General features: G+C 39.1%; 1 protein-coding gene across 2 annotated transcripts in view; it reads right to left on the minus strand.

The window, feature by feature from the left end:
* Window positions 1-9435, minus strand: part of vaspb (vasodilator stimulated phosphoprotein b) — a 29202-nt gene extending 19767 nt beyond the window's left edge. For both annotated transcript variants that reach the window (XM_055028767.1, XM_055028766.1), the window contains exon 1: window positions 8968-9435. In XM_055028767.1, the coding sequence (XP_054884742.1) occupies window positions 8968-8972 (5 nt within the window). In that variant the 5' untranslated portion in view covers window positions 8973-9435. The remainder of the gene's footprint in view (window positions 1-8967) is intronic.
* Window positions 9436-12836: the final 3401 nt, after the last annotated feature.

Here is a 12836-nt window from a genome sequence, read left to right on the forward strand (position 1 = left end):
ATAAATGCAGAATCCCTACATTGTAACTGTGCGTATCCGACTATAGGAAATAAGATGCACTTGTCTTATGAAACACAGTGAACTGAGGTCACAGTTAAGGATGCAACAAATTATTTTAGTGGTCAACTAATCTGTCAAGACTGTTGCGATTAGTCAAAGATTATTTTAATCCACCTCTGGTTTCCAAGCAGTGACCTTCTGTTCTCAGCACACCATAACATGTGAGTAATAATGAATGTACAGAAGCAGCATTTTAACTAAATACAATCTCAATGGCAAAGTTCTTGTTCTCTGATGCTGATTTGGGTGAAGAAGTCATATAAAAACACCGGGTGATTCTCGGCTGATTCATCAGACATAATCGTCATGCTCAAGTCCCCTTCAGGCCACGTTTTCTGCTGCCAGTTCCATATGCACATATATTTATTGACTCTGCGCTGTGAGATTAGTTTCCAAACTATAATGTACAGCTGTTTATGGCTAAAAGCCCAAACATTGAACAAACTTCCCCTAATGCAGCATACGGTATTTTAATCAGATTCCCAAATCAGTACATGAAGGTATCAAGAGAAGTGGAAATTTAATGGACTATACTTGTCTTTATTTTTTTTAAGAAACAGGAAGGGTGGTGTTTTTTGTTATTCTTATTCAGCTGTTAAAAAATGAAAAGTGACAGTACATTAGAACTCACTTGTCTGCAGCTCATCATTATCTGAAGATGAAGTCAGCTGTTTTTGCAATAACCTTTTGAAAGAATCTCATTTTAAAACATGGAAGTCATTTCCCCGCACTACCCAGCCCTCTTAGTGCAGGTAAACGGTTTTTAAAATCTACACATCTCTGAGACACCCTTTACTGTTGATACTATTTGAAGTTCAGTCTGTTATGCTATTTTCCTAATGTCTGTGTCATCTCACATATGTGACAACTTGCTCCAAAATTAACACAAGCACACTTTCACATTGAGCTACTGAATTAACGACACAAAACAGTCACTCAGCTATTTATAAACTGTAAATATCTGAATGAAACTCAGATGTTTTTGACCTCCTTGATTTAAAAAAATGAAACGACCTTAAAGCATTTCCTGAATGCTGACTCATTATTCATGACACAGAAAGGAGTTTTTGCCAAAATCATCAAGTTGTTTTTTTTGCTAGGCCACTTGAAGAGCAGAGATAAATTCCTTCCTGCTTCTGATGCACCCAAGGTTGTGTGGAATGAGGGGGGGGGGGGGGCAATAGAACTGCCACTCTCAATGCCCATATTTGGAATGAAGTTACCTCTGTCCTCTGCACTGAGCTCAATTCCTTTTACAGGTCGGAGCACATCCTCCCCGACCCAGACCAAGGAGGAGGAGAGCTCCCTCTTAGAAAACAAATCAACAGGAGAAAACTCCCAGTTTTAGGCTGCCCTGACATGTATGCCCCTTCCCTTTCCACTAAATGAGTAAAGAAGATTCCTTTTCCTGCTTAATCATGCTTCCTGCAAACATGGGGGTCTGAGAATATTGATGTTGGCCACATTATAGTCAACTATCACAACCCTGGTTAGTTTTTTGAAGCTGGAAACTGGGCATTGGCCAAAGAGATTCTAACTGTATGACTAAAAATGACATTGGTAACACAAATTCCAAAGAAAAATGTATAATACCATCTGATTGTTTTCATTTGAAGGCAGCCTCTTTACAGCTAGTTAGCTAATTTGCTGACTGTGGTTTGAAAACAGCACAAAAATAATAATAGAGCTGTATGGCACATTGAATACTGCAGTCAGAAATGACTACTTGGATGCAAGGTTTTCTAGGATTTCAAGTTTGTGAATTCTAACTTAATAATATTGGTAATATATTATTAAGTTATTGAGGCCAGAAGGCCAACAATGAATGTATATTTTTTAGGGGTTAAGATGCTAAAGTTCACAGAGAATGTCGGGAGCATTTTGTAATGGTAAAGTAAGCGAATAGTATTCAATTTCCTGGTGTTCTGTCCTAATTAATAAGAGGAGAGTGGTGCAAGCAATAACTATTCATGTAAAACAGCCTTTGTTTAGCCAGCTGACAGGCAATGTGCAGCAATGGGTTGAGAAGGGCTGAGACTGCTTTAACATGTGTTTCATAATACTAGAATGAACTTCTCTAACTTCAACACTTTGTACCTTGTGTGGACTTTAGAGCACAGAAATAGCATTACAAAAAGTTCTGGTGGCTTTGCACCAAGCCTTTAAAGACCTTTGTACGCTTGACACTGGTAACCAGTCATCAACTAAAGTTTAAAAAAGTATTGCAAGTCAAAAATGTTAAAAATATCCTCTATGAGAAAGTGTCGGTGCACAAGATTATTTCTATCACAGTCGATACACCAAGATATGTCCACATGCAGAAATAGCTCATCTTTTAACAGAACAAGTAAACAGACAGGCCTGTGTTAAGCATGTCCTTTCCCGTGTAGCAATAAACCTTTAGCCAACACTAGGTCAAAGTATCAAAGAAAGCCAGCATCAGACCCTAAAGCAAGTTCAAGGCTTTCTCTGAGTCTGCTCTTTCTGATGCAGCCTCTGTCCATCAGCAATCACCATCGTCTCAGATAAGAGTCTATGATCTAAGAACTTGAGTGATAGGAATGTTAACAATGGCTGGCAGCATAAAGCTGTTTCTATACTAACTGGGTTCCATTATGTTCCATTAAGCAGTGGACCCCAGATGAACCCTCTGGATTTTTATATCCATTAGCAGTGCTGACCATACAGAACGTCCATCCTCATAGTTAAGCTTTCGTTTCACTGCAACGTCAGAGACAGACTCAGTCAAACCCAGAAGATAATGTTCCTCTAATTTCTCTGCAGTGGGGAAGGTTCATATATCTGCAGTTATCCTGATGATTATGTTTTTATACAATAAAAACACTTCAGTCCTTTCAACTGGCCAAACATGATATTGGTATGTAGAGTCTGAATGCAACACTCTCAAATATTTAATCGAAGTAGTAATTATAGTAAATTTAAAAAAGGGGAATATTGTTATCTGTTTAATATATTCAATGTTTTAAATGAATGTGGACCAATAAAAACTCAAAGGGCCTACCAACATTTCTGGAAGAATGCAAGGTTAGGATCAGTGTCATGTATTGTAAATGTAATGTACTATTCACAACACAATAAGACTGTTATGAAGAACTGCCCAGACTGCAGTAAGTGTTGACTTATTTAAGCAACATACATCTAGACCAGGGGTGTCCAAAGTATATTCACCAAGGCTATGATATTTTTCAAATATTCTACAGCAAACTGCTTCTTCAAATGCCCCAAAGCAGGGCTTATCTTAACACATGTGAGTGCAAGATTCTTTTAAGGAACAGAAACCTTTTTCACACATTTGTTTCAACTTGAGGGAAAAAAAAAAGAAGTAACCTTTCTGAAGCACTTTTCCGGTAGTAATGCACTCGAAACACCAAGCTGCACTGGTTAGTTTTGTGCAGACACGAAACAGGACGACCTAGTGGAATCATGTGGGCGACTATAGTCATCTTTGAAATGCTGTGCTTTGTATGCCACCTCAAATGTCACACCAGTTCAGTTATACTGTCGCTACTTCCAACAGTATAATGTCAGTTGATTAAACGTGTTCTCAGTTCATTTTAGTCAAATTTATGTGCAACAACAATGACTCATGACCTGCTTAAGGGTGATAAATAAGACTTTCCACAGTGAAAAGAGACCAATGGTAAGTAAAGAGCTTTACATCCAGGATCGTAGAGGCAGCAGCTGAATACTGGATCACATCAGTTCTGGTCAGAGGTTGCTTAAGAGTTGGCATGATATGTCCATTGTAGAAATAAATGTTGTCAAATGTCACGCAGGAAAAATCATAGAAACAAATATTTTCAAACTCATGTTCCTTCCAGGAAGTTTAAAAAAAACTAAAGACAAAAACTACATTCTTTATCTGTCTTAATAATAACAGAAGTTTAATAATTAAGATATTTCTTCTTAATTTTGTAAGGAACTTGGGTAGTAAAGGAGGTAAAAACTGACAGACCTGCAGAGGGCATTTGGCCACCTTTTATGAACTTGGCAGACAGCTGGAACTAAACCAGACACATGTCAAGATAGGCCTCAACAATAGAAGATAAACTACATTAGCAACTGTCATTTTGACCTGAACTTGATAAAATACAGAAACAACAAACCTGAGTTTGCAGTATTCCTGTTTCTGCAAGTATTTGGCCATCACTTCAAAAAAAAAAAAAAGCTATTTGAGTTTACATGAAAGTTATAGAGACGCAGGACAATATACCCAGTGTTTTTTTTTTTCTGGATATGCTCAACATCTTAGAATTTAGAGTTTACAGAAATGAATGCAAATGCACATTGCACTTTTTATCTGTAAACCACTCTGTAAATGCTGCACATTTTCTTTCCACTTCTGCAACACTTTATGTTGGTCTATCACAGAAAACACTTCTGAGCTTGTGGTTCAAGTGTTTCAAACTATGAGAAGTGAATACTTTTGCAAAATTTAGCACATACAGCTCTTTAAATATTGAGCTATAAAAAAGTATTGAGTAGTTATCAAACACCACATTATAAACCTAATTTTCTGCTGGTCATTTTACATTTTAGGATACAGTGTTAAGGTATGCTTACTTCTTCTTTTTTTAAATTTCCTACATGTTAAAATATTGTCACCTTTAGAGTAAAATTATCCATTTTGCAGACCCCACTTTGATTTGGATTAGACAAGAGATAAAAAGTACAACTGGAGTTGAAACTAAAAGTGTTCTTTCCTATTGTGGCCATGCATATGTGTGCATGGGAATCAGTCACTCTATTGAAATGTTTACTTTCCATTTACATCTGTAGCAGAATGGACTTTACCATCAGACTTTACACAAATCCTACAGCTTACTTGCAGGGCTTTAGACGAAGTACCAACTATGATCATTTATTTAAAGGTGGTTGTCTTTCTAATGCTCTGGTTTAACAGGACTGTACAAATATTTGCTCACTGCATCTAATATTAAGGTTTTAAAACTAAGAGAATAGACAAGCATTTCATACTTGGGAGCAATAGCCTACAATACAATGAACTGTTTATTTAAACTATAAAGTAATAAAAATATATTAAAGAATAAATAAAATTGACATCAAAAGTAAAAGCAGCACCCTTGCGGCACAACCCCAAAACCAAAACAGCAGCTTCGACCAAGGAAGATGGCTTTGTCACAAAGCAGACAATGGAGGATTTTGTATGTTGAGCAACTTGTGTAGCAAAGCGCCTAATCCAAGAAGCAGGCCAGCATAATGGCCTATTTATGAGTATGAGAGGTGGGAGGGCCAAGAGGGGTGAATTGTTTCAGAGAAAGGGGTAGTGATGATTGGGCATTGTGGGAAACAAACACTCGTGTCAGGACCATTTCAAATAACAGTGTGTGCATGCAGGCTGATCCTTTAGACACACTGTCACACCAACTGTACAACAACACACTGAGGGGGTCTTTTGAAGTATATATCAACATGCAGCTCCTTCATGATGCATGAAAAGAAACCATTATTCTTTTTTTTTTCATAATGGATAAGAATTCCCACAAGCACACCCCAATTACCTCAAATTGGTATTGCTGTTGGGGTGCAGCACATTAAAAAGTGTTTGGCAAAAAAATAAATGTGAAAGATCTAACAATTTTAGTTTTTTTTTTTTTTTTTTTTTTTTACAAATTCTTTGTGCATTAACAGAGAATCAGCTAGACAGGTGACTGATGATAAATCAGGGCTTTGCAGGACAACCCAAAGTGGGTGGTGTCCTTTGCAAAGACATGTTCTCCTCAAAAATCAGCAGTTTTGACCAACTATGGTAATAAATGAAAAGAACAACAGTCGTCAGGCAGGCTGAAATTTGCTTTTGCTGCTCACATCAAAAAAAACAATCTGACTGCAAGGCATGAGGCAAACAAGTGGAGACTTGAAATACCAACACCAAAACATTACACAACAGTGCAGCAAGAACATGCTGCTATTGCAACCCTAAAGAGTTGCATCGCAGCGTCCTTACAAAGGCATAAATGCAATAACGCTGGTGCATTTCTTAAATAACAGCTAGCAGCCTTTTGGGACATGGGCTGAAGAAGAAGCGGAAGACGATTACAGCGAATCCGCTAAGGCCAATCCACTAAGGTTTGAACTGCATTCCTATCTAGCTCATGCCAAAGGAGAGAAATGTGGTGTTGAGACACAAAAGAAACAACGGGGCAGGGCGGAGGGTGGGGTTGGAAGGGAGTGTCGGGGGGTAGTCTCCTCCCTGCTTTTAAGACTGATCAATACCAGGCTCTTGCAAGGGAGCAGACAAGGAGTCCACTCCAGAATCACTTCCACTCATGCAGAGCTTCTGAACCAACTTCAGGATGCTCAGCAGACAGAAAAACCGTGGGTTAAGCAGATGCATTACACCTGTTTCTGTATATTATTTCTTGAGTCCGAGGCAGACATGGGGATGGTGTCAGACGGGACAGTGTCAGACGGGACAGCACTTTTCAGTCAGAGACCAATCCACAGAGTCAGCGTGGGAGTGGAGAGTCACCTCTCTGACAACAAGAGTGAATCACCATGCAAATTCATGCACTTCCTGGGCCACTTAGCCCCCAGGATAGGATAGGATCACTGCATCAGCAATGATCTGAACAGAGGAGTTATTGTTCACTGAGACAATAATGCAACGATAACAACAAATGCTTCTAAATCTGATAACAGTGAATCAAGATGATCAGGAACCAATTTCAGAACTGGGTCAGTATTTGAACTATTGCCTGCACTTCTGTGTCAACATTTACATTCCAGAGGCACAATGAGCACAAGCGAGCTGCATACCAGTCATTACCCATTATGCAAGGTGACATGAACCCCTTTGGCCTCAGCGGGGGGTCGGTCAAAGCCGTAGTCATTTAGAGGAAGAGCTCCATTTACCAACCTAAACAGGAACTTCCTAGCGCAACGTTAAGGAGGCTTTGGGTTAGCAAATATGTCTGACATGTCCGGTAAAGTCACAGGTATGTTTTTATGGCTGGGGAAGTACTATCCCCCTCTTGTCCCCTTCTAACTGCAGAAGAGCAACTCAACCATCATGCAGTTAGCTTATCTTATTGCACCACGGTTAATAACTTTATTACACACTGCTTGGGCAGAACAGCGTGCTGTCGCATTGTGTGGTTGTGTCTCCAGAGCCATGATGTCTGCGTCATGCAAGGTTCCAGCATTTCAGAATGCCAACGTTATTATGTAACTTAGGCACACACAATTATCACTGTGCATTATTTTAAGCAAGAGTCATGTTAAATGTGCACATCTAAAGCAACTCGGTCCAAGAATTTCAGGTCGCACCAGCATTCTCACTGCAATCTGAGGTCACAGAGAGAAACAGAAAGACTGCCCCTATTGTCACTATCAAGGTTTAGGAATGTTTTGAACAGATACAGTTGTATGTGCCTAAAATGTTACAAATTGGAGTCATTTTTTTCTGAGACACCATGGTGCTTCCCTTCTCTCACGTTACTGTACACTGGCATCAGCTGACGGAAAAAAAAATAAAACGCCAATATGCTTTTCTCTCTCACATACAGCAAAAACTAATTTTGCTGTATTTCCATTTCAAAATACTTCTGGTTGTGTAAAACATACCAAGTGTTTAAGCTGAAAACAAAAACAAGAATACCTGCACCTTTTAAACCTGTTTGAGTAGCCTGATCGACCAGCTAATTGCCAGGCAAATATCAGCCTGTTATATTTGTGTTATTCTAAAAATAGCAGAACTGCGAAACAGTAAAATATTTTGCACATAAAGCAGTTGAGAACTGCTACTAAATTTAACAACTGACTAGTCTGTACTGGTTTTAGATCTAAGATGTGCCTAAACTTATTGGTAACAGAATAGAACATTGTTATAACAAACAATCTCAAATCTTAGGCTGCGTGGGCATTTCCACCGTGATCAGCAAGACAAATAGAAAACACAGGACCAACCCACGAGATATATTGTTACAGATGGGGCACTGTGAAAGGCTGAAGACACACACAAAAAAAAATCTAGAAAAAAAGAAAACTGGTCACTCAGGTTATCCCTACCAGACTCCAGTTCCTCAGTGCAACTCTCAAGGACATGCACTTTGAAAAGACAAAACAACTTCACACGAAACTAAGTCCTAGTGGTGTTTAAATGTGAGACCAGAGCAGCTCCAGCCCAGCAGTAGAGACTTCCAAGCTTGTAATTGCCAGCAGTCGCAGGCTGTGACAGGACATGGAATTTGTGGACATGAGCTGTGTGCCTGTGGATCTTGTTCGTGGTGCTAAACTCTGCTCTCCCACTCGGAGGCAAACTGCAGCTCAGGAGGGGGTAGCTTTAATGTGTGACTATGGAATGCATGATGATGATGATATAAACAGCACAGGCTGCAGATTGGCCACAAGAAAGTGACCAATCTGCAGCTCAATAAGCGCAGCCCCTGCTTTGGATCTCAGCTAGCCACCGAATCCTTTTTTTATGCCTTATGAATTAAACTGACCTCAGTAGATTTTTTCGCGTATGAAGATGTTTAAAACTTAGCGTTATAAGTAATCTACAAAATAATAATAATAACATAAAAAAAAACGTGTTGATGTGACTCAAACTGCTTAGTCTCAACCCAAAGACTTTGAACAGGTAGAAAGCCGAAGTTTCAAGGAAGTTACTCGGTCACAAAAAAAAACAACAAAAAAAAAACTTCCTGCACAGTTTTAGCTGAGAACAAAAAAACAAGCCAAAGCCCAGCTGTGCGTTTCTGAATGAGAAACGGAAATTTACAAAGCAAAGCTGCCGAGATTAAACAAGCAGCGCGGACTCTTTAACCAGCAGCCCACGAGAAAACTAGCAACAGAAACAGTGAGAAACGCTCGGCTGGGAAACACAATGAAACATGAAGGGATCCGAGCCGCTTTCCGCACCTCATTGTTCGGCCAGAGCGCAGCTCCTCTCCTCGAAGGCAACTTCGGACGACTTCAGCCGGTGAAGCCCGGTGTTTACGGAGTCACAGCGATGAAATGAAAACTACACCGTCCAAAGGCGGAGAGGAGGAGGGGGTGGGGGAAACAGCACATCTAAAGCCGCAAACAGGGTAGTGGGATAAAGGAGCACACCTCGACGATTTCCTGGTTCTGTAGAGCGGGAGAGGAGGAGGAGGAGGAGGTGGAGAAAGAAGAAGGGGTAGATACAGTAGTGAAGTGGGCTTGTCAACTCCAATAACTCTCCCACAGTGGGTTTCTACGAGAAAAAAAAAAGAAGCGAAGCTGAGAATATAGCGGCTGTCCAGAAAGCTTCACTTCCTCTTCTCCTACTTTCAGGTGTTTTTATGTTTGCGGCTGTGCTAAGAAAGGTTGAAATGATTACACCTCCGCGGCGCTGTCGGGTCACGGCCCTGCAGTGTGAATTCACGGGAGTCTGGCCCAACCCGCCAGCTTCAAAGTAATCCCAGGACGCATTCAAGTGTGCTTCGTAAAATTCCTTTTCGCGAGTCACGAATTTAAATTGGGCTTCAGTTACTTTGGTAGTAATCTGAGTCGCCTTAGAAATCAATTTGACATGCTAATGCAGGTGCATATAACTAAACTAGTAATGATTTATTTCAGCAATTCAAATTAAAAAGTGAAACTCGTGTAGATTTATTACACACGTGTATGTGTGCCTTCTGTGTGGCTCACATCAAAAAACAAACAAACACGTTTTTTTTAGAAAATAAGAATATTACGTGAAGCCAGTGAATATATTCTTATTACAGACAAGATAGCCTAATATATTCAAGAAAAAATCTCTGAGTGACCCCCTCCACCATCAGGGTAAATTTCTATAAAAATCTCAGATGCTTGAGTTTCAATGTGACGTTTCCATCTTTTATGATGATTCGAGGAACCAAATCATCTGATAGTTTTGGTTCAACGTACTTTAGGAAGTCTTAAGTCAGCACAGATGTCTACCAGAAATTTACAGAACCAATGCATTCCTCCACTAAACTTTATAGCGAAGCTGGTTTCATTTTTTCGCTGGCCTTTGTTTATCTCCACACGACCAAAACTGCAAATACTTGTTTTAAAGGCAATGGCATCACTGTGCCTGACTTTAACTCCACAGAGAATTGAATCGCCCCGGGGCACGGTTAGGCCTCTCACAAAAAGAAATAAATCAATTTATTGCATAATAAATTAAAACAAGCTCAATATTTTCCATTTGCATGGCTCAGCGTGTTTCTTATTTCTCTCTCTCTTTCTACAAAATTGAATGACAAAAGTCTGGAGTCTGGTGCACTGGTCTCAACTAGAACTAGCCCTTTTTTTGGAATGACAGTTTTGTTTACAGAGCCTTCATAATTCCTTTTATTTGTTGTTTTGTTTATTTATTTTGGATATTTAAAATGTCTTCCAGTTCCAGTGTCAAATGCTCATCGGAATTTAAAGTTAAATGATCTTTGCAAACGTGTTCTTTTGTTATTATGCCACTACTATTATATTACTTGAAAATGGTATCGAAACAACATTATAATCGTTTATCTTCAAGCATAATTTATATCTGAAAAGAGCTGAAGACCACTGCTGAAGTTGTTTTTGCATTTGTTAAGTTGACTTGCGTGACAATTCTAGTGGTCTCTCCAGGCCCCCCTATTGGTTTCAGGGATTTGAGTAGTTGGTTGATTTGCTTATGTCTTGTGCTGTGCATAAAACTGTGTTTTAAAATGAGAGCAATAATAGCTGCCACAACTTAAAACAGCACAGTTCCTTGTCTGTGTTATTCTCTATGTTTTCCCATCTTGATGACATAAAACACTTTTGGCGTAGCATATATACTGTCAGGATTTCTAGAATTTATGGTGAAATTAGTCTTGCGCACACAAAAATAGCAACTATTGGTCAGCACAGTTTAAAATTTTATCGCACAAGTCCGGTGCTTCACTGAGACAATGGTGGTTAAAAAAGCTAGATTTATGTACCTTAACCTCGCACTGAGTCAACTCGAGCTGTGTCGACCATCCTTGCTTCCTGAAGATAATAATGTTACTTTATTACAAGTACCCTTAAACTAATGGCACAAGCATTCACGGATAGGCACCCCATATTCCAAAAGCACATGAAGGCATCATTACATGAGAGGCTGGGCCATTATAAACCCTGCACATCACCTACTGGCTATTTGTGTAACTTCAAGTTTATCTTCTGTGGCTCTTAAATATTCCACAGAAATTTTACCTGGTAGGAACAGTTGTCGAATAAAAACATGATCTCAATTTGACATATAAAATAAGAAAATTAAAAGGCTTTTAAATATGTCATGTCAGCAATGAATAAAATAGTATTCCCCTCATGATCTAGTCCTCAGTGCTGAAATAATGCCTGATGTTAATTGAAGTGGAAAAGAGGATGTGAAAGGAGGGCATTACGTGTGTGGCATGTGCAAACAAACTGAAAGCTAATATGCTCAGTTTCGATACAGGCACACTCTTAGACATACAAGCTTAAGCAACTGCTGTTTTTTCTTTTTTTTAAAGCCATGTGTCCCCTGTTAGCTGAGCCAAGAATTTCAAACAAACCCCCAGTCGTTGTGTGAGTCTCTGCTCCCATGTGTGGATGTGTTTGTGTGATTTGTGGTGGCCCAGACTCAACAAGTTGGTTCTCTTCCCAGAAAGTGGCCTGTAAAGAATCAGAAGCAGTCACACAGTAAGCTGAGGTTTCTCCTGAGCTCCTCCCTCTTTGCCACAGTTTTATTTCCACGACTTGACGTCAGTTGGCCAGTTTCGTCTGCAGGATGTGGAGGAATGTCAGCACGTGATCAAAACTGGTAAATTAAGGATTTATCAAAGCTTGGCTATTAAAGTTCACCTCTGTACTTTTGGTGATCAGATATTTTTGGAAAGGCTGTTACAAACTGCACTTTCATTTACATTAGAGAGTGCAGTGCATTCACGAGCCAGTGTATTACCAAGGAAATACAGTTAACTGAACCTCAATTAAAGAAACAAAGCTCAGTCTGAATCTGCATTAATCAGCATAAGCCCAGAAAAAAATTTAAATAGGAGTTTTTCCTGACAGTACGTTTCCTTGCAAAAGTTTTAACAGCCCTTGAACTTTTCATATTTCCAGATTCCCAATTGGACCTTTACAGGACTATTCTAAAACATGAATAGGGTTTTGATCTACTGTGTCATTGTTTAAAAATTTTATTGAAGCTCTGACTATACAGTATGTGAAGGAGACTTTGTCGGGATGCAAGATGTCATATTTTAAATCTTGCAGCTCCATATAGGGTTCTTCCATAATCGTTTTTTTTACTGATGCTTCAATCTGTCTCACTGAAGAAGACACTGTCCTCTCATTGCAAATAACAACATAGAGGCAAGAGGTATTCCACCTATGATCTATTAGTCGGGAGAGCAAATATAAAAGAAAGCCTTTCCTTCCTATGCTTGGTGTTAAGGTTGTAAATATCGTTGAGCTCCACACATTACTTTTACATTCCAGTAGGTGGCACCACAGTCTAACAGAGCATGTTGAAGACTACAAGGTGGTTAAATGTCTGAAAAATTTAGAACTAAATAAACAAATATTCATATTAGAAATCTGAAACTGCATTTCGCCCATAAAACATTTTGGAACATGGAATAAAATAAATATTTACATGAAATGAATATTAACAAAAATTTGCCAAGTTACAGTATATTTCAGTATATACAGGTAAATATGGTATGAGTCAACAAATAACTAATAAAGATTGAAGAGCCTATCATAAATACTTTGGGGAATCTAATGTGTATTTTTTGAAAAACTTCTTT

The sequence above is a fragment of the Poeciliopsis prolifica genome, unplaced genomic scaffold (genome assembly GCF_027474105.1).
Source record: "Poeciliopsis prolifica strain line A6 unplaced genomic scaffold, Auburn_PproV2 SCAFFOLD004, whole genome shotgun sequence".
NCBI classification, from domain to species: Eukaryota; Metazoa; Chordata; class Actinopteri; order Cyprinodontiformes; family Poeciliidae; genus Poeciliopsis; species Poeciliopsis prolifica.